General features: G+C 48.3%; 4 protein-coding genes, 1 long non-coding RNA gene, 1 other non-coding gene and 1 pseudogene across 6 annotated transcripts; 6 read left to right on the top strand and 1 right to left on the bottom strand.

The window, feature by feature from the left end:
- LOC8071368 lies at positions 883-2,512 on the top strand. The gene is made up of 3 exons (XM_021449735.1): positions 883-1,413; positions 2,049-2,388; positions 2,454-2,512. The coding sequence occupies exons 1-3, from the start codon at positions 883-885 to the stop codon at positions 2,510-2,512; spliced, it is 930 nt and encodes a 309-aa protein (XP_021305410.1).
- LOC8071369 lies at positions 3,389-5,575 on the top strand (annotated as a pseudogene).
- LOC110430755 lies at positions 7,783-8,276 on the bottom strand. Its single transcript, XR_002448118.1, has 2 exons — positions 8,103-8,276; positions 7,783-7,990 (listed from the first exon to the last, which is right to left on the bottom strand). It is a non-coding gene; the product is annotated as an uncharacterized LOC110430755 (long non-coding RNA).
- LOC8071370 lies at positions 16,384-17,556 on the top strand. Its single transcript, XM_002436490.1, has one exon. It carries the CDS (start codon positions 16,384-16,386, stop codon positions 17,554-17,556), a length of 1,173 nt encoding a protein of 390 aa, XP_002436535.1.
- LOC8071371 lies at positions 19,808-22,186 on the top strand. Its single transcript, XM_002436491.2, has 3 exons — positions 19,808-20,299; positions 21,303-21,615; positions 22,104-22,186. Exons 1-3 carry the CDS (start codon positions 19,808-19,810, stop codon positions 22,184-22,186), a joined length of 888 nt encoding a protein of 295 aa, XP_002436536.2.
- On the top strand, positions 22,946-23,017 carry TRNAP-UGG. The gene has a single exon. It is a non-coding gene; the product is annotated as a tRNA-Pro (tRNA).
- LOC8071372 (probable 2-oxoglutarate-dependent dioxygenase ANS) lies at positions 23,078-25,144 on the top strand. The gene is made up of 3 exons (XM_002436492.2): positions 23,078-23,658; positions 24,230-24,551; positions 24,749-25,144. The coding sequence occupies exons 1-3, from the start codon at positions 23,192-23,194 to the stop codon at positions 24,995-24,997; spliced, it is 1,038 nt and encodes a 345-aa protein (XP_002436537.1). The 5' UTR covers positions 23,078-23,191; the 3' UTR covers positions 24,998-25,144.

The following is a 25,176-nucleotide window of genomic DNA, read 5'->3' on the forward strand; positions in this document are numbered from 1 at the left end:
GTCACAACTAAGTTTGGATAATAAGAAACAAATAGCGGACATGAACCAAGGTATCTTTTCATATATAATCATAACAAATCGTGTGCAGTTTCTCTGCTATTTAAGCGAAATAATCGAATCATATATATCCAGAGCTAAGTATAACATGTCAAAACAATTACAAAATCCTCTTAAAACACTATAAGCCATGTTAGTCAGCCGCACAAGTGCTGAAAATAACACGTTGCTGACACCAGTAAAACCTTTACATTAAGCCATGTCCCGTTGATCTGCTAAACAAGAAACGGCCCAACAATCTCGACTGCTGGATCTGTCGAAGCCTCATCGCCGTTGTAGTCCCAGCGTACGCCGCCGCCTGTGTTGGCACGCCGGCGCGCGTCGACCCGGACACCCGGTCCTATCTCGTACATCGCGTCGTGTTCAGTGACTCGCCGTTTGGCCAGGTGAGCCAGGAACTCATCAGGGTCCAGGAATTCATCAGGTGAGCCAGGTGAAACTCTGAACGAGTTTCAGAGTTCAGGAATTGTCCTTTCAGCTTCAGAACTCATGATGCCGTCGCCATGTATGGAATTGTCCTGCAGCAGTAGCCGAAGGCGTATTCGCCACCTGGCGACTGGATTAGTGGGACCGCGGTCTGGCCTCCTCGTATCTGGGCCCAGCAATGGCCCCACACGTCAGCCAAAGGATACACGAGCGCCACCGCCTCGGCGTGGCGCCCCCAAACGCAACCGACGATCCCGTTCCATTCCAACGAACACCAACACCTGCTCTGCTCTCGCCTCTCCCTCCCCCTTCCCAATCCCCTCCACGCAACAGCCCGCTGCCGGTCATCCGCGGCGTCACCACACCACCACCACCACCGGGCGTCCGCGGCGATCGACGATGGAGCTCTTCCCGAACGGGGGCTTCGTGCGGCTACGGAGCCGCGGGCGGGACAAGTACGTGCACGCCGACGCGGACGCGAGGGGGGTGTCGCTGCGCCCGCTGGGCGCCGCGCCGTCCGTGAACGCGGTGTGGAAGGCGGAGCACTGGCCCGTCGAAGGAGGGGACGACTTCTTCCTCCTCCAGGGCGCCGCCTACGGGCGGTACCTCGCCGTCTCGCAGTCGCACCGCCCCGACGCGCCCCCCGGCCACCGCGGCGTCCGCGCCGTCCAGCGCGACTACAACTCGCCGCACCTCGAGGCTCCCTTCGTCTGGATGCCCCAGAGGGTGGATCCCGGCCACGGCCAGAACTACGTCCGCCTGCACAACGGCCACCGCTGCCTCCGCGCCAACGGCAGGCACCGCTCCTGGAACAACGTCGTCACCGTCGATGCTACGAACGGTAGCCGGAGCACGATGATGCAGTGGAGGGTCGAGGCCATCCCACTCAGCCCGGAGCCGCTACCCCTTCCGCCTCCACCTCAAGCTCCGGTGAGTTCGCCGTTCTTTCTCCTTTCGACTCCTCGTGTTCATCCCAAGAACGGGTTACTTGTAAGTTGGAGCGTGGATGTTTCTTCTTTCGCGTCGATTTTTGCAACAACAGCTGACCATTCTGATTATTGCATTCTCCTGGCCGCAGTCCTTGCGTTTATTCTTGCCCAAGTCTGAATGACTGAACATGCTAATTCTTCCTGATGAAATTTGGTGTTCACGGCGATCAGTCTCTCGAAAGTTCTTATTCGGTATCCCACGCTCCTAGCAAGCTCTAGTAACGGTTTCTTGTATTCCCGAGCCTGTGCATTTGGTGTTCTTTAGGATGCAATTATTGATCACAGTAATCCTGTTTACCTTCCCATTTCCTACCATTATCCAGAAACTGTTTTTCTGTTCTAGATTGTGGTGACTTAAAGAATTGCTCCGTCATTGTTAATCTGCATCGTATCATGGTAGTATGTCATGAACTCATATGTGTAAAGTCTTAGTTGAAGTAACCGCTGGTGTTCTTTGTCATGATGTGCACTACAGGGGTTTCAGTGATTTGGTTTTGGTCTAACAATGGTATTTTTTCCCCCTGATATTTCTGAGAAATCTTTAAAGATTTTTATCTCTGAACATTTCTTTCTCAGTACGATGTGTATTCAGACTTGAGTGTTCCATTGCAACAGATTCATGTAAGCCGTGGCCTGTTAAAGCGATGGGCCAAGGTGCATCCGTATGCGGGGCGGATGATCCGGCATGTGCGATTGAGCGATGATGGGAGCATTGTTCATAACAACTGGCCTGAATTCGGCTTCTACGACTACTCCGTATCCAACCTGAGGACCGAGGTCGCGGCCCGTCAGGATGACGAGAACATCACGTTGTGCGTGCGGGCCGGCATGTATGCGCTCGTAATCCCGCTTATCACAGACCTGCCTCATAGCGTAGATACCATGGACATCATCGTCCTCACCACCGGATCACCAGGTGAGAACTCTGCAACCTTCGCAGTAGTGTGTGCAACACTTGTTATCTGCCTCTTACAATTTCAGCATATGCGATGTTTAATGTTTTCAGCGGTAATGGCAGTGTGGATTGCAATGCAACATAGCCTATATCTTACGGTAGTTCTATAGCTCTGAATTTGTTATTTTACGGATCAGCAGAGCTATTTCAGAACTAGACTCTGCTTTTTTTTTTCCTGTACTACTCCCTCCATCTCAAATTGTAAGTCATTCCAAGAATCTTGGAGAGTCAAAGCATTTTCATGTTTGACCAAATTTATAGAGAAAAATAATAAGATTTGTAACGTAAAGTGAATATATTATGAAAATATAGTTAAGGAAGAATCTAATGATACTTATTTGGTATCATAATAATAATAATTTTATCATATAAATTTAGTCAAACTTAAAAAAGTTTGACTCTCCAAAATTTTTGGAATGACTTACAATTTGGGATGGAGGGAGTAGTTCTGAATTTGTTATGCAAAGAGATCAGTAAAAGAATATATCTGCATGATAAAGTTTGAGTAGATCATAATGTCATATAGACAACAGGAAATGTTACTTGCCTGTTATTTTCCTTAGCCCAGTTGTTCAGAGAAATTTTGTAGTTTTGCATAATATAATTCTTTTTAGACTAACTACTGTATTTGAAAAGGACACCCTTAGGTGCTACTCTACTCGTAGTCATACGGTTCGTACTAACATGGAGCGGTCAGCGGAGCAAAATTCCGAAAAACTGAAAAAACGGAGCCCTGGGCGACGGCCGACGGCAGCGAACAAATGGAGCCGAGGTGGACTCAGACAACACATCGGATCGGACCCTGGAAAAGGAGGACAGGTACGGACTCGCACGGCCGCCTCGCGTCCGAGTCCGACACGGCCGCCTCGCACCCAGGCCAATAAATCGGCACCTGCTCGCCGTCTCATCATCAAACCAAAGTTTGAAAGTTGTTCAGCTCCAATCCGACAACGTAATCGACATGGGGGCGGGGCGCATGGAACACGCGGCGCCGCTTCTACTCGCTCTGCGCCCTCGCGTTCCTGCTCCCGGCTTCCACCTGCCGCTCCCCGACGGCGTCACCGGCGCCGAGAGCCTTGCCTTCGACCGGCGCGGCCAGGGCCCCTACGCCGGCGTCTCCGACGGCCGCGTCCTCAAGTGGGGCGGCAGCGCCCTCGGCTGGACCACGTTCGCCCACAGCCCGAACTACCGGAAGATCCCCTGTGCACGGCGTCCGTGGTGCCGTCGGAGCAGACGGAGAGCATGTGCGGCCGCCCGCTTGGGCTGCAGTTCTTCGCCATGACCGGCGATCTCTACATCGCCGACGCATACATGGGGCTCATGAAGGTCGGGCCTGACGGCGGCGAGGCCCAGGTGGTGGCGACGCAAGCGGACGATGGTAAGCCGTTCCACTTCGTCAACGGGCTCGACGTCGACCAGGCCACCGGCGACGTGTACTTCACCGACAGCAGCGCCACCTACCCGCGCAGGTTCAACACCGAGATCATGGTGAACGCCGACGCGACGGGGCGGCTGCTCAGGTACGACGCGCGGACGAAGCAGGTCGCCGTGCTCAAGGCCGACCTGCCGTACCCCAACGGCGTGGCGGTCAGCACCGACAGGACGCAGGTGGTGGTGGCGCACACCGTTCCATGCCAGGCGTTCAGGTACTGGCTCAAGGGCCCCAAGGCCGGCCAGTACGAGCTTCTCGCCGACCTGCCTGGGTACCCTGATAACGTGAGGCGTGACGCCAGGGGCGGCTACTGGGTAGCCCTGAACCAGGAGAAGGCGCGGCTCGACGCGACGGCGCCTCCGGCAAAGCATCTCGTTGGCGTCCGCCTCGGTGTAGACGGTGCGGCGGTGGAGGAGCTGACGGCGGGCAAGGGCGTCACCCTGAGCGACGTCTCCGAGAAGGACGGGCAGCTGTGGTTAGGATCGGTAGAATTGGACTACGTGGGACTGGTTTAGATTACTGCACTACTGAATTATTAGATAGTAGCTATGTTTTTTTTTAAGAAATAAGATTAGACACTAACGCTTTAGTTAGAGTTAGACTGTATTCCATTTAAATTAGTATTATTATTTTCAGTGGCGAACTAAAGCTACTGTATATATTTCCAAAGGGAAAATCATGGTTACAGTCTGTTTCTGCTATTCTGCTGAAGCTTGAAGCACTACCTCTGCGCGTAAGCATGTCAATCTCAACCATGACCTGAAAAATGCATCACTCATTCACTTGTGTGTTGATTGCTGAAGCTCTCCACATAACTCACCGCTCCTTGATATATATATTTCCAGCAAATGAATGGAAAACTGTGCAACAGCCTTTCTAGTCTTCTGTTCTAATAGCTTGAGAAAGGTCACAGGAACTGCATCTGAAGCAGTTTGAATTATCCCTTCAGTTTCAAAAAACTTCCAAATTGGGAAGAACGTTATGTGGAATTAATGTTTGACGATGTTTGTATATATATATATATATATAGTACCATTGGTTGTGATTACATCTTCATCTCTGTTGTATGTATGATACTGTATAAACCACTCCTGACAAATCAAATGTTGCAGTCAACTGAGATAAAAAAAAATCATTTTTTTGCTGAACTTCTTTTAGCCACGAACTGAAGCTACTACTGTATATATTTGTGTGATGACGCCCGCGAGGAACTTCGTTAACTTAGGTGTGTTTAGTTCCCATGGAATACAAAAATACAAAATACCAAGTATTTTGGAATGATAAATAAAATGCCAACTTTTTCATACTTATATTTAATTCTATTCCATTCAAAATGTCAAAATTTTCAGGATCCAAAATACATGAAAGCTGCTCTTTTGAGCTTTTTTTAGCGCTTGAGACCAAAATTCAGAATGTAAAATAGCAACTATTTTGCAAAAAATTTTGGATGGCGTTTAATTTCATTCCACAAAATGGTGGGCTAAAATCTAATTTTTTTTTTGGTCCAGATAAAAAACTAAACAGGCCCTTAGTGCGACGGCAGTATTATTTGGCCGAGGAGAACGAAGGGACGAAGGGTACAACTGAATTCATCTAAAACTGTGGCCTTCTCCATCTCCGTAGCTATGCCCGGTGAAGAACGGGCGGGTGAAGACCGTCTCGCCAGCTTCAGCATCTTCTTCGGCGCCGCCCGCCGCGTGGATACCACGCTCGTGATTCGGAATTCGAGTACGACCCAGGCTTTCCCATGGCGTTCGTTCCGAGCGTCCGTGGCCCAATTTTCCTACAGGCTGCAGCATCCGAATCTGTGTGACTGTGAGAAGCTCGAGTCCGCCTGTGTCACCGGGTTGTTGCCGGGGCTATAAGTTTCCATGGCGTCTCCGCTTGGAACTCCCCAAGCCCCAACACCACGTACGTCCGCCGCACCACCGACCACCGTCGTCTCCATCTCGGACCGGCCGGTTGTTGCCGGCGCGCTTAGAAAACCAGAAGCTAGCGGGCATCGATCTCGCTGATGGCGGCCGCCAGACACTGCCCGTCTTGGGCAGACTTGCACCCAGAACTCGTGGCCCTTGTCCTCAAGCGGGTCCCTTCCCTCGCTGATCATGTTCGACTGGGAGCAGTCTGCCGCTCATGGCGCCGCGTTGTTCAGCAAGAGCCTCTTCTCCCTTCGCTACCGTGGTTGACCCTCCTCGACGGCTCCTTCCTCGACATCGCAGACGGCGAGGTTCACCGCATGCGTGTACCGGGAGATGTTTCTATCCATGGCTCCGTGGGACACTGGCTCTTCCTCCGGCGATGCCTCAGTGGCGAGCTCCTACTGATGAACCATTTCTCCAAGCTAGTTGTACGGCTTCCTATGGAAGCTAATGTCAGCCCCGTAGGCTGCTCCATGTTGTTCCTCAAGCTGGTGCCGCTCTCCACTTCGGGTCTATTACCGGATTCCCTTTTCGCTGTACTGATGATCACAGCCAGGGAACATGAGATTACAAGTGAGATCTCTATTTGCCGGCGGCGATCCTCGACGACTGCCACCACATTCAGAGTGTCCAAGTACGTCAACGACATCGCATGCTTTGATGGAAAATTGTATGCTCTCTCACTCGGGGAGCTCTTTGTCCTTGACATTGTTTCGAGCCACCAAGGCAACCCGAGGATCTCATACATGAAACGTGTAGCCAAGGCTGTCCAAGATCATCGGATATTTTGCCGACTCACGGAGGATAATAGGTATCATGGGAATTATTGGACTTATCTTGTTAAATCCAGAGGTAAATTGTTGCATATAAGGAGACTGGTTGGATGGTTGTCCACTTTGCCACTACAACTTAAGATGGAGAGGACCCGTACTGTTTCATTTGAAGTCTTTGAGCTGGACTTCACCACCGGTTCCCGTCATAGAAAGTGGAGAAAGCTCTATACCTTGGGAGACCAAGCACTTTTTATTGGACCAAATTCCAAGTCTCTCTCTGCTTCTGAATGTGCAGCTCAGGAGGACTGCATCTACTTTGTGTGCGACTATGACCACGAAAATTGGATGGCACATCCTCTCCGCGACTCTGGCGTCTTCAATATGAGAACGGGGAGGATCACGCCTTTGCTGCTAGATGGATCTGTTGTGCAGCCACAAGGCCGCAGAGGGTGTGCAACATGGTTTTTCCCTGCTAAAGCTTGTGGAATTTTTTGTGCCCAAACCAATATACGATCACTACCGGATTCGCGTGCTTTGCCGTGTGCCTGGGGCACACGGCAAAGTGCCTCAGGCACACGGCAAAATTTACGCCGTGAGCTGCACACGGCAAAACGCGCACGGTACAGAGCCAGTCGGCGAACGGCTTCTTTGCCGTGTGCCTTCTGTCGGGCACACGGCAAAACATGACGCCGTGCGCTAGGCACGGCACTCGGCACACAAAAGTAACTTAACGCCACGGGCTGCGTAACGGTAAGCTTTGCCGTGTGCCCCCTCAGACAGCACACGGCAAACCTTTCATTAAAAAAAATCTGAAAATTAAACTTTGCCGTGTGCCCACTCAGCCAGCACACGGCAAAGTGTGTATTAAAAAAATCAGAAAATAATTTTAAATAGAGTTTCGGTAGATTTCTTTGCCGTGAGCAACGTACGGCGAATATGGCCTCTTTTGCCGTGTGTCGCGGCCACAGCACACGGCAAATCCTACGGCACACGGCAAAGACGCTTCCCAGGTGCCTCTGGTCGGCCTCTTTGCCGTGTGCCCTGCCGCGGACACACGGCAAAGGACCTCTATGCCGTGTGCAGCACACGGCGAATTTGGTCAAAATTTTTTTTTGTTTGTTTATTTGCTTCCCCATCAAAAGAAACACACAAATCACATATATATATACCCAGACCATCACAAATCACATTTATATCACAAATAACATTTAGAGCTCACATACGACATATATATCACAAATCCGAACAAATCCATAACAATCCATCCTTCAAATGTCCATAACCATCACAAATCATTCACAAGTACATCACATCCTTCACAAGTCCATCACAAGTCCATTATCACAACCATCACAAAGTCCATCATCCACCTACCTCGACGGTCCACCTTGTTCCCCTTGTTGCCCAGGAGGTGGATTGTTTGACGCCGCCGACTGATTCTGCACAAGATAAATATGTTGCTTGTGTCAGACAAAAGTTAGAAATACACGTGTGATTTGTGACAACGGATATATGAACTTAACAAAAATTATAAATAAAAGCCGAACTCACAGGAGTGCTGAAAGGAGGAGTTTGAGGTTGGAACAACATAGCTGGCGGAGGAGGTTGACCAATAGCAGGTGCAAGGTTTTGCAAGTACTCGTACATTGCATTCATCCTGGCTTGCATAGCCTGCGCTTCTTCCTCCCTCCTTATCCTTTCTTCGTCCCTTTGCCTCTCCGATTCTGCCAGTCGCTCCTACACAATTGACGGCAATGTTACAATGTGAAGCAAATATATGTCGAAATCAATGAACGGCGAATAAAATAGAAATTACCTGGAGGTCCGCCACAATGTTCATCGTAGTGTTTGGTCGTTGGCGTATGGGCGCGCTCGTGCCTGTGCTCCTTGCTCGGATCTGGGATAGGCTAGGAACCTCGCCAGAATCCAAGCTGTCGTGGCCAATCATGTACCGGCCACAAACCTTTCCTCCTCCCGCCCTCATGACGACTTCTCCATCAATGTCGTGGGTGGCGGGATCGTACTCTGGCCCATATACCTCCTTTGCCGTCTCTATGTACTGAGTGAGGCGTGCGTGGACGGAGGGGTTGCTGTACGACGAAGCGGGGGCAGCTGGGTCATAGCGAGCGGCAGTCGAGTACTTGGTCTGGTGCCCCATAGCATACGCCTGGAAGTTGGTAATTTGCTCACCACCATGTGCATTCGACTGAAAAAGAAATAACACAATGATTATAAGTAATGCCAAATTAAGCATTAGGACAAAAAATGGATTCAACTTACCCATTTAGCTTTCCATGCATCAAGGCTAAGACTGCCTTGATGGTGCGATGGACCTTGCATCATCGCGCGCCGCTCCCTGCCTTGATTGTGCGCCTCCTGCCACTCAGGGTCGAACCACCTGTCCACCATCATCTCCCAGCACTGGATTTTCGTATTGCACCACCACGGAGGAACCTACACGCCATCAAGCATGTGACATATAAGAAGATCATATAAAGGTTACTTAATCTTAAGAAGGAAAATATTATTATTGTTGCACATTTACCTTCATGTATTCTTCCTTGGTCAGCGACATGGTTCTCGCTTGTTCCTTGGTCACCTTCCGAAAAAGGTATTGGGCGTGGTACGTCACGACGGCCTGGACACGACACTCGTAGTGCATGTCCTTTATGAGCTTTCCGCAGGCGTTGTAAGCCACTTCGGAAGCTTGAGCCTCATAGCCAGGCTCGCATCTGTAGAAATCCTGCATAAAGACAGAATAAGCCAAATTATGAATAGTTTAAAAATATGCAATGAATGTGATGTATTGAGGAACATAAGCTTATATGAAGACTTACCCATAGCTCCGTGCACACTCGTACCGCCTTGTTATCAAAAACCCTGCCCCTACGATCCAAGACGTCGCGGGCGGCGGTGTAGTGCTCAATTGTGTAGGCTGGCTCATTTTTCCCGGCATGTAGAATAATGCCAGGAAAGTGGCGCCTACACAAAATCCCCAGAATGCCATTGGCCTTGCGACTGTGGAAACCGTCTTGCACAATGGTGAAAGACCTGCACAAGTGATGAAGAGTAATTATTAGTTGACTATAAGAAATGCGGTTTCCAAAAAAGCATCGGTTTTCTTGATCCATTCATCGGTCCACTCTCCAAAACTTGAACGGCCAGAGTACATCCACTCACGGTCATCCATCGTCTAACATATACACGATTAATATAAGACCACTTACATCTACAAGACAATCCGACTATCTAATAGGTAAAGATAGGTCCTAATCCCACTCGTCCATGTGTAGACGAGGCTAATTTCCATGCTTTACTTCTATCTAAGACAAAATTTCGGCAGCACCTCCCCGCTGTTCTCCCGATACACGTCCTAGCAAGGAGATTGTGTATCTGGAGAACAACAAGGAGGTGATGCCGAAACTCTGTCTCAGATAAGAGTAAAACATGGAAACTAGACTCGTCTACACATCGACGGGCTGTCCAAAATACGTGGACAATTCGAAATAGATATAGTTATACATATGCAAAGATCTACATATGTATAACCCTATCTATTTCGAACGGGAGACGCCTAACTAGGTTACGTGACCTATGACTAAGAGAAGGTAAAACGGATTATACCTTAGGTGGCGGTGGAGTAAGGATAGCGTGGCAGTGTCGGGTCGGTGCAGCGGCGAGCTGACGCGGTGCAGGCTGATCCACACCGGCAACAAAGACGAGGCAAGCCCTCGAGGGTGCTCCGGCTAAGCTCCCACGGGTTCTACACTGCAAAAAAGGCACAATATTGTCAAATAAAAATTTGGGCAGCACCTCCCCTACACGGTGAGGTATCCAAAACCTGCAAGAAACAACGGCTCGATGGCCGACAACCACATATACTTACGCGACAAAATAAGTATATCACAAACTAGTGTAAATAATGGTACAAAACCATTAGTTGGAGAGCATGCCAATGTATCTACGGAAAGTATCCCCAAAGGTAACAAAAATGGAAAACTTGTCAACTTTCATCCGTGACTGGATAATCATGGTCCAATCTTCGGTCCTAGATTCTCCTAGAATTTAAAAGGTGGAAAATGAAGATGATTGACCAACATATGTCCTATCGAATTTGGCTGCCAAAAGAACCAATATTTGACACACATCGGTATTTAGATCTTCCTTTTAATCCTAGGAACAAAAAATTCGAAGCTCATCACTCTCAAGATATTGATCACACGAATCCGGATACTAATCACGCAGTAGCCAGGACTCAGCGAGAAGCTTAGATTAACGAGATGCTGTCTCTAATTTCAATGTTCCATCCATCAGGTTATCAGTTTGCATGACATGGGACCAAAAGCAAGATTTAGTTGGAGTGAGAAACCGGGTGACCAATTCAACCCAACCTGAGGCGCCTTGTCGATGAGCTCCTGGACGTAGTTCTCGCCGAAGCAGCGGTGGCCCGCGTCGTAGACGCCCCGGATGACGGGGACTGGCTTGGTCACCACGCCCACGGACCCCGGAGCGAGCCCCGCCCGCGCCGCCGCCTGCTGCGCGCGCGATAGAACCGAGCGGAGCGCCGCCGCCGCGCCCTCTGCCGCGCGGGCGATGGCGAGGAGGGCGCCGGGGAGGGCGCACGGCAGGAAGAGTGCGGGGGCGGCGGCCGACGGCGGGGAGGGCGCACGGCGGGCGCGGTTCGTGCGGGAGGGCGCGGGCGGTGTGCGCGGGCGGGCGCGTGTGTCTGCGGACGGCGGGGAGAGTGTGGGGGCGGCGGCAGACGGCGGTGAGGGCGCACGGCGGGCGGGCGGGAGGGGCGCCGTCTGTGGGAGGGGCGCGGGCGGTGTGCGCGTGTCTGTGGGCGCGGGTGCGTTGGCTGGGGATGCTCAAAAACCGATTCTTTGCCGTGTGCCCGCGATCTGGCACACGGCAAAGATATTTTTTATTTTTTTTAATTACTTCGCCGTGTGCCCATGATCTGGCACACGGCAAAAAAAAATTTATTTTTTTTAATTACTTTGCCGTGAGCGGCAGGGATGGCACACGGCAAAAGGCTTTTAAATTTTTTTTTTAGAATTTATTTATTTTTTAAATTCCTTTGCCCCGTTTTTTTTCAGAAATTTATTTTTTTTTAAACAATACCAAATCATATGCACCTAGCACTCGGTTTGCCGTGTGCCTGCCAGGGGGCACACGGTAAAGATTTCTTTTTTTTTGTTTCTTTTTCCATTTAGGCCTTGTTTAGTTCACAAAAAATTTCAAGATTCCCTGTCACATCGAACCTTTGGTCGCATGCATGAAGTACCAAATATAAACGAAAATAAAAACTAATTACACAGTTTACTTGTAATTTGCGAGACGAATCTTTTAAACCTAGTTAGTCTGTGATTGGACAATAATTAACAAATACAACATGAGAGAATAAGAAAATGAATGATTTGCTGAGATCGTACAGGGACTTCGCTGGCAGCAGTTTCTATTCAAGCTAAAAGTCAAGGAGGATATTGTATCAATTAGATTATCCAGAATCAGCTGAAGAAAGGTTTGTAGCAGACCAGATTCCCCAGAACATTACAATAATTATCTCCATGAAGAAAGGTTTATTAATTGCAATCTGAAGAGGGATATTGTATCAATTAGATTATCCAGAATCAGCTCAGCCAGTCCAAGAATGTTCTAGCCTGCAGACAAGAGAGGAAGACAAGAAAACATCGTCATTTCATGTAGTAGAGCTATGTAAACCGTCATTTCATGTAACTCAAGCTTCACTTGTAGCCTGCAGACAAGAGAGGAAGACAAGAAAACATCGTCATTTCATGTAGTAGAGCTATGTAAACCGTCATTTCATGTAACTCAAGCTTCACTTGTAGCCTGCAGACAAGAGAGGAAGATAAGAAAACATCGTCATTTCATGTAACTCAAACTTCACTGGTAGCCTGCAGATAAGAGAGGAACACAAGGAAACATCGTCATTTCATGTAGTAGAGGTATGTAAACCGTCATTTCATGTAACTCAAACTTCACTTGTAGCCTGCAGACAAGAGAGGAAGACAAGAAAACATCGTCATTTCATGTAACTCAAACTTCACTGGTAGCCTGCAGACAAGAGAGGAAGACAAGAAAACATCGTCATTTCATGTAGTAGCGCTATTTGAAATGTCAATTTATGTAACTCAAACTTCACTTCTAGCCTGTAGAGAAGAGAGGAAGACACGAAAACATCATCATTTCATGTAGTAGAGCTATTTGAACTATCATTTCATGTAGCTCAAACTTCACTAGATGCCGACACACAAGACAGGAACACAAGAAAACATCGTCATTTCATGTAGTAGAGCTATGTAAACCGTCATTTTATGTAACTCAAACTTCACTGGTAGCCTGCAGATAAGAGAGGAAGACAAGAAAACATCGTCATTTCATATAGTAGAGCTATTTGAACCTTCATTTCATGTAACTCAAACTTCACTGCTAGCCTGCTGACAAGAGAGAAAGACAAGAAAACATCGTCATTTCATGTAGTAGAGCTATTTGAACTATCATTTCATGTAGCTCAAACTTCACTAGATGCCGACACACAAGAGAGGAAGACAAGAAAACATCGTCATTTCATGTTGTAGAGCTATGTAAACTGTCATTTCATGTAACTCAAACTTCACTTGTAGCCTGCAGACAAGAGAGGAAGACAAGAAGACATCGTCATTTCATGTAACTCAAACTTCACTGGTAGCCTGCAGACAAGAGAGGAAGACTTCATCACTGCTTAAGGTGCAATTTCACAAAAAGGTAGTAAACAATGGTGAAGGGACATGGCATTGTGACAAATGCAACAAGAGCTTACCATATTGCGAGTTTAGATACTTTGCCGGCGTGCCAGATCCAGGACCACATTAGGTACCTATGCTACTGCATTCCAAGAGGCTGGTGTCGAGATGGTTCGTGAGCCACTAGCATGAATGCACCACCTCAGGTCGGTCGCAACTAGCATGAATGCAACCTAAATACATGTTGTTTCAATAGCGAGAGTTGGTGAGCCACTCACAAGCTCACGTCAACACCATAACTCCCTATTCTAACCATCAAAGATTGTTTCTCATCTAAATTATCATCATGAGCGAGCTATAAACAATTTAACTTAAGACTAGAACATAAGATTAGATCAGAATTACAAGTTAAAATAATAATTAAAGTCAAAGGAACACTAATTAACTAATAAATAAGGAAAAAAATTTATAGTTCGCCGTGAGCTATTTAAAGGGCACACGGCGAAGACCGTCTTTGCCGTGTGCCTCAGACTGGCACACGGCAAAGATTGAGGGTTTGCCGTGTGCTTCCAGTTGGCACACGGCAAAGAGTTGACGGCAGCCAACGGCGTCAGAATTTTGCCGTCAGCCCCGTGCTGGCACACGGCAAAGAGTGCATTCACCGTGAGTTTTATTTTCGCCGTGTGTTTTTCCTCGGCACACGGCAAATGTGTTGACTTCACCGTGTGCTCTTCTGTTCAGCACACGGCGAAGGACGTAAACGCCGAGTGCTAAACGTTTGCTGTGTGCTGGGCTGGGTGGCACACGACAAATCAGCTCTTTGCCGTGTGCTCGACGTATTGCACACGGCAAAGCTACCGGCACACGGCAAACTCCGGTTTTCCGGTAGTGGATACTCCCCTGTCCTTAAAGAAATCAATTTCTAGAATTATTTTAAGTCAAACTCTTTTATGTTTAACTCAATGTATAAAAAATAGCACTAATCTTTTGACACCGAAAATAAGCAAACTATACAAATATATTTTATGGTGTATCTAAATCATACTAGTTTGGAAAAATAGTTGTCTATAGATTTGGTTAAGTTTTAAAAGTTTAATTTAAGACAATTCTAGAGGGTAATTTATTTGAGAACATAGAGAGAAATCCGTTGCTTTGTGCATCAATTAATTATCAAACGTTCAATATTTATTTTGTTTATGATGTGCTTTTGTTACACATATTTATAGGTACGATCACCAATATTACAAATAGATCATTTTGTGGTTCGAGCTCTTTTATAGAATCACGGACTCAGTAGTTAGCACAACACATGCTCCTAGCTCCAGTATTGCTCCTAGACCGAGGCTCTACATCCAAAATTAAAAGGACATTGCAAGTAGCACGAGAGCACTCTAATTTAGTAAATAGGCTCTTGGATTTGGATATAAATGTATAGAAAGCCCATATTTTTAGCTCAATACGAGCACGGCCTAGCCTAGCCTGTCAATGTGTGGCCTAGACTGCTCCCTACTCCCTAGGCATGCCAAGTGGTATGGCCCACTGGGAGGCCCAATGCCTATTTGGTGGCTAGGGATGCATATATAAGCCCCTCAGCTCCACTCTTTACACTCTAACCTTAATTCATTCCCCTATTCACCTCATCACGTTTGTGTTTCACTCACTTGGCCACTACGCTCTGCCACCCACTCCTTTCTCCCTGTCATCCTCCCTGACTCCATGACCTTTCCGCCATTGACCACTTCTCCAGGACTTTGAATCTTTGTTTCTTAGTTGCTCCCCTCTGAAATCTCTATCTTTTATGTCCTTTCACCTCTCCTTTGTGGACCCTGTGATCCTATCATCTGCCTCTCGCGGATGCTTACAATCCTCTGATCCTCATTGTGTTGTGCGTGCATTGGGGTCTCCCTTGTTTCCTTATCTTCTCTAGCTCTGGGATCTTGCTATGCAAGTTTGAACCAGAACCTTAGCTTTGTAGATTTGTTTTATCTGACCTCTCCTAGTCCTCTTTTCTCCTCTAATATTTGTGTGTTTGTGTTCTTGACTTCTTGTTTTTTTGTTTGCATGTCATTGGTTGATCACTAGTAGAAATCTACACTTACAAGACGAACAACTTTTGACACTGAACAAGCCAAATTTGCTATAAAATTACGCATCATATTTGAACATGGAAAAAGTCTACATCACCCCCTGAACCCTGAACTATGGGGTGGTGTCTACTTTATCCCCGAACTATGAAACAGTCTAATTTACCCCCTAAACTATCCAAAACCGTTCAAATCAACCCCCCCCCCCCAGCAGTTTTTTATGGCGGTTTTGCTACCGTAACCATGGTATCTATGGTTTTGACTTTTTCTTTTTTCCTATTTGTTTTCATATCATCTTTGAAAAATCATAGTAAATCAAAAAAAACATAAAATAGAAAATCTAATTTTGTTGGACTCCGCATGAGTAGATATACGCAATAAATATATAATATAGTATACTTAATACAAATTTTTTCTGTAGCTTTAAATTAGTTAGAAAAATCAAATTTTATCTGTAATTATTTGGAATAATTCATAGCTGCAGCTTCTGTGGTCCAATTGTGGTGAAATTTTTATGGTGGACAAATTATTTTATGCTTGAACTATAGTAAATATTTCATACTCATCGGATCATGTATAACTAAGTTTATTCAGGTTTATGCTTGTTAAATATAAATAAATCTATAACTAAGTTATACAAATACGTATACTTTTTTTTAATGAGTGGAAGTATATTACGTTTTTTTTAAATCAGTGGAAGTATATTACGTAGGAATACTTCCGGCCTTGGTTGGGCCGGTGTAGGTACCGGTTGGTTCGAGACCGAGTAGGACCTGGGCCTTGGAGGAATCCATCGCGTGGGTTCCGAGTCTGCGTGGCCCAGTTGAGACGCTCGAGTCTGTCACCGGGTTGGGGCCGGCCGGCAGGGCTATAAAGACATTTGGATCCAGGCTTCTTCGCCTGGTTCTCTCAATTCCCGACACCGTACGTCCGTACCAACAACTACCGTGATCTCGTCGGTTTCCTTGGCGGCGCGTCCAGAGACAACTCGGAAGCGCCGTGATGGCGGCGGCGGCGGCGGCCAGACACTGCCGGTGTTGGGCAGACTTGCGGCCAGAGCTTGTGGCCCTCGTCCTCAGGCGCCTCCCCTCCCTAGCCGACCGCGTTCGACTGGGAGCCGTCTGCCGCGCATGGCGCCGCATCGCTGGGGAGGAGCCTCTTCCCCCTCCGCTACCATGGCTGACCTTACTCGACGGCACCTTCCTTAGCATCTCCGACGGCGGCGAGATTCACCGCATGCGTGTACCGGAGGATGCCTCTCTCCATGGCTCCGTGGGCAACTGGCTCTTCCTCCGGCGCCTTGGTGGCAAGCTCGCATTGATGAACGCTTTCTCCAAGTGCGTTGTGGAGCTTCCTTTGAAACCCAACAACAGCTACTACGAGGATTCGATGTTCTTCAAGATAGTGCCGCTCTCCACTCTTGATCTGTCATCGGATTTCCTTTTTCTTGTGTTGATCGTGACCTCGACATGGCAGTGTGTAATTTCCATTGGCCAGCGGCCCTCGTCTGCCATTGCACTTAAAATACCCGACTACATCTTTGACATCGTATTCTGTGAAGGGAAGTTGTATGCTCTCTCATTCGAGAAGCTCTTTGCCTTCGAGATTGTCTCGAGCTATGGAGGTGGCAAGTCGCCAAGTGTCTCATCTATGAAACACGTGGCTAACGCCGTCAAGAATCCAGGGATAGTATGCTTTTCGACTGCTGATAAGACATATATGAGCTTATATCGGAGTTACCTTGCTGAATCCAATGGCAAATTGTTACAGATAAGGCGATTGCTTCGAACCTCATCCGCTTTACCAGAGGATTTGGAGAATAATGGTTTGCAGGCGAAGGATTTCATTACCATTTCGTTTGAAGTATTTGAGCTGGACTTGACCACCAATTCCCATGACAAGTGGAGGAGGCTCAATACCTTGGGGGACCAAGCACTCTTTGTTGGCACCTACTCCAAGTTTCTCCCTGCTTCTGAATGTGGAGCTCAGGAGAACTGCATCTATTTTATGTGTGACTATGATCGTGAACATTGGACAACAGATCCTTTGCGTGATTGTGGTGTCTTCAACATGAGTAATGGGACGATCACTCCTTTATTGCCGGACACAACAGTTGTGCGTCCACAAGGCTGCAAAGGGCTTCCAACATGGTTTTTCCCTACTAAAACTATGTAATACGAATTAGATTTCCTTTTTAAGCCATCACGGAAAAACCAACCTCTACTCAGAATAGCTGTGAACTTTACAACTCTACTCCTAAACATGATCAGCTATCAACTTGCATTGGAGGCGCTCGACTTTCTTCCTCTTTCCATGCAAGTGAAGTTGATGGATTAATTCCGGTGAGAACCACGAGACATGGAGAGTCGATGGACAACTGAGCGGAAGGCGAATGATGTGACTAGTCGTGTTGCTAGTTTCCTAACAAAGTCACAAGTCACAAGTGATGCATTCCTCAACTCAGGCTCCACCAACTCTATAGCAAGAAAAATTGGATTTTAGTTTGTTAACGAAGGCAAAGAATGGAGAGACTGAGGGTCTATTTGGCAGGACTCTAACTTCAATTAAAACAGCTTCAGCGGTAGGTTATTAAAGAAGAGAAAATATCTACAGTACCTTTATGTTTTCTTCTTTTTCTTTTTTCTTCGGATTGTGGAAACAGTCGGAGAAGGTCATCACTTGATGTGGGACCCACTCAAAGCCCATCTGTCCACTCTGTTGGCCTGTCGCATCGTATCATCCATCTTGCTCTTCTCATACAAAACACATTGGAGTTTCTTTCCCATCTCTCTAGAACTCCTTCCCTTGTTCCTCTTCTTCTTCCACCGCATAGGCACAACATGTCTGCTCGAGCTCCTCTCCTCCTCCTTTCATCTTCCCACGCGCCGTCGGCTCGAGCTCCGTGCCCCCATGTCACCCGCTTGAGTCCGGACTGTTGGTTTGTCATGTGTTGTCGCTCTTCGCCCACGTGCGAGAAAGAAGAAGGCAGGGGCATCTACAGCCAAATACATCATGGGCCTACGCACGTCTGACAAGGAGCCGATGGAAGCTGAGGAACACTTCTCTTGGACCCGTTTGATAACCGGATCTCAAAAACAGAGTTGCTCCGGGAGCTATACCAAACGAGCATTGAACATTACTCCATCAGGCTACATGCTACAACCTATAGCTAGTGCGTCGGTGTGTTCACCCGTGGAACCTGGAGTGTTGGTCCGATGCCACGTAGGCGTACTCGGATACTAGGCCCACAGCAGGGCGGAGCTAGCCTTTAGCATCGGGCTCGACCGACCCGACCCCGATAAATTTCTACAAATTCTATAGAGAACTACTACTATTGATCACTGTTCATCACTATCAACACTGTTCATCGCTACGGTTCACCTTACTGTGTAATATGTAAGACCCTAGTAGCCATAGTGGCTGGATTCGCTCCTGGCCCACAGTCAGTGTCATTGGCCATGCAGCAGCCGTGGCATGCGAGATGCGACTCCCACCAGAGGGCAAAGGCCACCATCGCCTTGAAATTCCTAGACTGTAACGGTCGTAACGAACTCCCCCCTTACAACAGCTAGCGCCACTAAACCAACCTGCTCGCGGCCGTCGGCCATGTCCGCCGCCTCCGCCCCCGCAGCAGAAGCACCAGCGCGTGGCCAATGGAGTTCTTCCACGACGACGGGCAGTACATGAAGCTGCGGAGCCGCGTGCGGGGGACGTACTACCTCCACGGCTCCACGCCGACGAGGACGGGCACGGCGTCTCCCTGAGCGCGCGCAGCGAGTCCCCTTGAACACGGTGTGGCGGGCGCACCGGGTCCAGCGCCACGGCGTCACCTGCGTGCTCCCTCCACTGCTCCGCCTACGGCCTGTACATCGCGGTCTCGCCCGGCCCTGGCGCCAGCTACGTCCCCCAGGCTGCCACGTGGACTGGTGATTTGGTGCTGCAGATCAGCAAATGTTTCAACAGCTCACGCACGGCAGAGGCCCTGCAAGGCTGCCACGGTTGCGGCTGCGGCTGCGCGCGTGCGTTCCACGGTTCCGGGGTTTGTGTCGTACACATTTGTGGGACCCCACGTGCCAGTGGGCAGGCGACTGGTCAATCCAGCCCCATCTGTCAGTGGCAATGGAGAACCGACCTACGCTTGCGTTGCGACTCTTCCACGCACGGGAAACATTGCATCGGCTGCTCGTCTTGAAATTCCCTGGCCCGCCCCACCTCGGCGCCCAAACGTAACCGTCGCCCAACCAACTTGCTCTGCTCTCTCTCTTCCCCCTCGCAACAGCGCCAATAAAACCCACTCCCTCGCCGCCGTCCGCCACCCACGCCCCCGCCGCCGCACCCGCAGCCGAAGCACCAAGAAAACCAATCGCTACTCCGTAGCCGCCGGACACCACCACCACCACCACCACCACCACCGGCGGCCGCGGCGATGGAGCAGTTCCCCGACGGGGCGCACGTGCGGCTGCGGAGCCGCGTGCACGGAGGGTACCTCCACGCCGACGAGGACGGGATGGGGGTGTCCCTGCGCCGCTGGCGCCGCAGGACGATGAACGCGGCGTGGAAGGTGCACCGCATCATGCAGGACGGCTCCACCAGCGTGCTCCTCCACAGCGCCGCCTACGGCCGGTACCTCGCGGCCTCGAACGACGCGGCGCCGCCGGGCCACATCGGCCTCCGCGTCGACCTGGGCGACTACGAACAGGACGTGGACCCCATCCTGTGGAAGGTCGTCGGCGCCGGGGACGCCGGCTACGTCCTGCTGCGCCACGTCTCCAACCGCCTCCTCCGCGCCAACGGCAGGTACCGCCTCTGGCTCAGCGGCGTCTCCGTCGACGACGTCGACAACCAGAGCACGATGATGCATTGGAAGGTCGAGACCATCCCCACGAGCCCCAATCCGCCAGCACTTGCGCGGACTCCGGTGAGCTCGCATGTCCCGACACCCCTATTGCTCTGCACACCACGCTTCGGCTTCTCGCATTGGTTTGGGCGGAGCAGGGTTCTTGGATGGAGCCTACAATTCCAACTTGCTGAAGCACCAGCGCTGCATGTTTCTTTGTTAGAGTCAGTTTTTCCAAGAACTGCCAAATGTGATTATTGCTTTTCTGCAGTCCTGGGATCAATTCTGTGCCAAGATTACCACTACACTACTAGAGTCCTGGGATCATGTTCTTCCTGTAGGTCCAGCTCCTAGGGAGACATAGACTTCTGGTTTAAGATTTGGTTTCAGTAGTCTAAAGTTTAGGAGCTGATCCTTAGAATTTGACCCAACAATGATATATGTATCTAGAATTTCTGTCTGTCGTATGTTGATCTGTCAGATTAAGAGTTGCTGCATCTGTATATCCGAATCATTTTCAGCTATTTTCGCAGTTTTCAGTATTTGGTCATTTCTTGCTAGATCATGGTTAAAGCTGATTGCCTGCGTTTGAACACACCTTGTCCCCATTACAATGTGCATTCAGCACTGTTCAGAACTAGTGTTGTATACTTGTCCTAGTTTCCTCCTAGGGAGCAGTAGAGTTCTGGTTTCTTGAATCCTTGCACCCCTGCATTTGGTGCCCAGGAAGGAGTTTTTGGTCCTATTCGCCTTCCCATTTTGGTTTCAGTAGTCTAAACTTTAGGAGCTGATTCTTAGAATTTGACCCATCAACAATGATATATGTATCTATATAATTTCTGTCTGTCGTATGTTGATCTGTCAGACTAAGATTTGCTGCATTTGTACATTTGATTGAATCAATTTCAGCTATTTTTCGTAGTTTTCAGTATTTGGTCATTTCTTGCTAGATCATGGTTAAAGCTGATTTGCCTGCGTTTGAACATCTTGTCCCCATTACAATGTGCATTCGGCACTGTTCAGAACTAGTGTTGTCTACTTGTCCTGGTTTCCTCCTAAACACGAGCGTGTTCCATGGTAACAGAACAACCGACGCAGCTTCCGCGGCCTGTTCCTCCTGCACGAGGAGCCCGTGCAGCTGCAGCGGACGATACGGTTCGTGCGGGCGGACAACTACGGGAACTTCCCGGACAACTGGGGCACGTTCCAGTTCATAGGCCGGTCCGTGTTCGAGCTGAGAGGGGAGGTGGCGCGCCGCGTAGGCAATGCGCTCTTCTTCTTCCGCGTCCTGATGTGCGTCCAGGGCGGCCGCTATGGGCGGCTGACCCCGCTGCTCATCGACCTTCCTCGCAACGAGGAGACCATGGACATCATCGTCCTCATCATCGGGACACAGGGTGAGTGACGATCTTTTCATTTTCCAGTGATCCTATGGTGGGTTGGTGACAGATGTTCAGTAGATCGTGCTGTTGTTGTACAAACCATAGCTTGGGTTTGGGTAATGTGAAGCATAGCTCAGATTAACTCTACAGGTTTAATAAAATAGCAGCTGCATTCAGTATCATTTTCTTAGTATTTATTATTTTACATCCAAGAATCGAGTTATGCTTGCTTGAAGAAATTCTATGCTTTGTTTGGATTGCATTAATCTGAAAATGCTGTACATTGGAAGAAACTTTTGAACGAAAATAGTATCAGGTCTGTAGTAAACTTGCATTTACAGTTCCTAGTGGGTCTGCAGTCCTTTACACAGATGCTAAAATGGTACGGATATAGAAATTACAGGTTCCATATGTTCATATGTTACAGTTCAGAAGTTGTTATATTAAATTTAATTTTGGCCAATACTTGGTTTCCTGAAAGTTTCAGCTGTTTCACTTGTCAGACCATAAGAGTACTGAAAATGAACTGCTGCAAAAGTTGATTACTCATGCTATGCTGTGTGTAACTGCCTTATTTTCTTACTAGTTCCCTTGTGAATTCAGTTGTTCAGGAGTTGCGGTTCCCGGTGGTAAACCCAAGAGGTGTATGAGGGCAGGACACCTGACAACCCTTCACGTTCATCTCTTCAGAATTCAAAAGTGCTGCTGCTCCAGAAACACCGATATGAGAATTGGCTCTCTTTCCATTCGTGTTCAGAAAGTTTCAGAAAAGTCAGCAGATCTGCTGTTTTCGGTAGTTAGGTTTGATGCATTCTTCTGACGGGAAGCAGTTTGTACTGGTCTTTCAGCTTCAGAACTTGCAACTTGCTGAATAGTTTTTGCACAGTGACATCGGTTGTCTAGTCACCAGCTTCATCCCTATGGGGTGATAACAAGAACGGATGATGCTGTTTTACTTTGTACCTTGACCCTGATAGACCAAATGTAACAGTCAATTTATGCTGATCTTAGATTTCAGTCAGGTACTGAAGATCATGTTTACAATCTGTTTCTGACTTTCTGCTACTCTGCTGAAGCCTGAAGCTCTATCTCTACGCATAAGCATAACCATGACCTGAAAATTCCATCACTTGCGTGTTGATTGCTGAAGCTCTCGACATGACACTTTCAACTCACCGCTGCGAATGATTGGAAAACTACGCAACATCCTATCTAGACAGCACGCATGAACGGTAAATGCCTTCTTAGTAAGATGGCAGACGTCGGCTTCAGATCTGTGACTTTCTTCAGATTGCACATTTGTATTATGTTTATATAAATTTTAGTTCAACGATTAAACGCAACAGGGCGTTTGGTCTAGTGGTATGATTCTCGCTTTGGGTGCGAGAGGTCGCGAGTTCGATTCTCGCAACGCCCCTTTTTTGTTTGCATTTTTGTTTTTGAAACTCGCTTAATACAACTCGCCCTCTTTTTTATTTGTTTTTTTGGGAAACTCGTTTAATACAACTCGCCCTCTTCCTCTTCCTCGGATTACTGCGTTTACCACTCGCCGCCCCGCTACATCGCCTAAGTTGCCTTCGCCGCCGCTCCGATGGAAACCGCCGCGCCGGCGCGCGTCCAAGCCCTCGCTGAGACCGGCGTGTCCCGCCTCCCGGCGCAGTACATCCAGCCGCCTGAGAACCGCCCGACCCCCTCGCCCTCCCCCGTTGCCGCCGCGGTTTCGGTCCCGGTAGTTGACCTCTCGTCCTCCACCGCCGCCGACGCCGTCAGCGCCGCGTGCGCGGACTGGGGTGCCTTCCACGTGGTCGGCCACGGCGTGCCGAGGGAGCTCCTCGACGCGGTGCGCGAGGCCGGGCTCGCCTTCTTCCGCGCGCCCATGGGGGACAAGCTCCGGTTCGCCTGCGACCCGGCCAGGGGCGCCGCCGCGGAAGGGTACGGCAGCCGCATGCTCGCCAACGACGACTCCGTGCTCGACTGGCGCGATTACTTCGACCACCACACGCTCCCGGAGTTCCGCCGTGATCCCGCCCACTGGCCCGATTTCGTCCCTGGTTACAGGTGATTCATGGGAATCCTCTGCCTGTCTGTTCAGCTCGTCTTTGAACGAGTCATCAATTGCTACGACTACAGCTCTGTTCATGAAAAAAATCTTATAGGAATGAGAGGGTAGAGTCGATAAGCATAATACATGTAGGGAATTTATGCTCAGGTGTGGAGACAAGTAGAAAGTGGTTCGGGCAGCATTGAGCTATCTTCATTTTAATTGTCTCTGTCGAGATGTTGAGATTCAGGTCATGGCACAGCCTAGATGACCAACTGACCAAGACTTGCTAAAGCACAGGATGTTTAGTTTTCTGATTTTAAATTTTGAACTTCTATCCAAATATAGCCGCTTTAGTGTGGCACCCTTGTATTGGTTTCTTTGATAGCATACTAAATAGCGCTGACTGCTGCATATGCTCTTACTATCTGAGAATCTAACTGTATGCTCCTGCATCATTATATGAAATCTATGAGTGATAATCTTACTAAGAGTAAAATATTTAAACATCCTGTTTCCATCGCTGTCCATAGTAAGCATGTTACTTTTGTCTATAACACAGGAGATAACACCATGTACATTTTACAGGGATACTATTGCAAAATACAGCAACAGCATGAAGAATCTTGCTCAAAAACTGCTGTGCATCATCTCAGAAAGTCTGAGCCTACCACCATCTTATATACAAGAGGCGGTTGGAGAAGTTTACCAGAATATTACTATTAGCTACTATTCTCCTTGTCCACAACCTGATCTTGTTCTTGGGTTACAATCTCATTCTGATATGGGTGCAATGACACTTCTGATACAAGATGATGTTGGTGGGCTCGAGGTATTGAAGGATGGAATGTGGATAGCTGTGCCTGCTTTGCGTGATGGCATCCTTGTGATTCTGGCTGATCAGACAGAGGTAATGTACCTTAATCTGCTATGCCATCAATTTTTGCTTTAGTGCTCTGCCCCCTTTTTTATGACCTATGGTGATGCTCTCCACCTTTAATGTGCACTTTTGCAGAGGAATGTGGCCAAACTGTTGTATGAATATTTTTATTTTTGTAGAATCTTGTTCCCTTAATCATTTTACTCATGTTTTTTACCCTTCTCTAGATCATCACCAATGGAAGATACAAGAGTTCAGTTCATCGAGCTGTTGTCAATGCTGAGCGTGCCCGCTTATCAGTAGCAACATTTTATGATCCATCAAAATCAAGGAAAATATGCACTGCCCCACAGCTTGTGAGCAAGGATGAGCCACAAAAGTATCGGGATGTAATTTATGGTGACTATGTCTCATCTTGGTATAGCAAAGGTCCAGAGGGCAAGCGAAACATTGACGCCCTCCTGATTCAGAAGTAGAGCCATAGGTGCCTTAAAACAGGATTGGGCCACTCATCAGTGTTCTAATGCATGTCCAACATATCAGTTTCCAACCATAATCTATGAAGATAAGTAAACGAACTTGTATACTGGATGCAGTGCAATAAAGAAAATTTTCATTGCCAATCTTGACATCTTTTTTCTCTCTTTCACATTGT

This window comes from Sorghum bicolor, chromosome 10 (genome assembly GCF_000003195.3).
Source record: "Sorghum bicolor cultivar BTx623 chromosome 10, Sorghum_bicolor_NCBIv3, whole genome shotgun sequence".
Lineage (NCBI taxonomy): Eukaryota > Viridiplantae > Streptophyta > Magnoliopsida > Poales > Poaceae > Sorghum > Sorghum bicolor.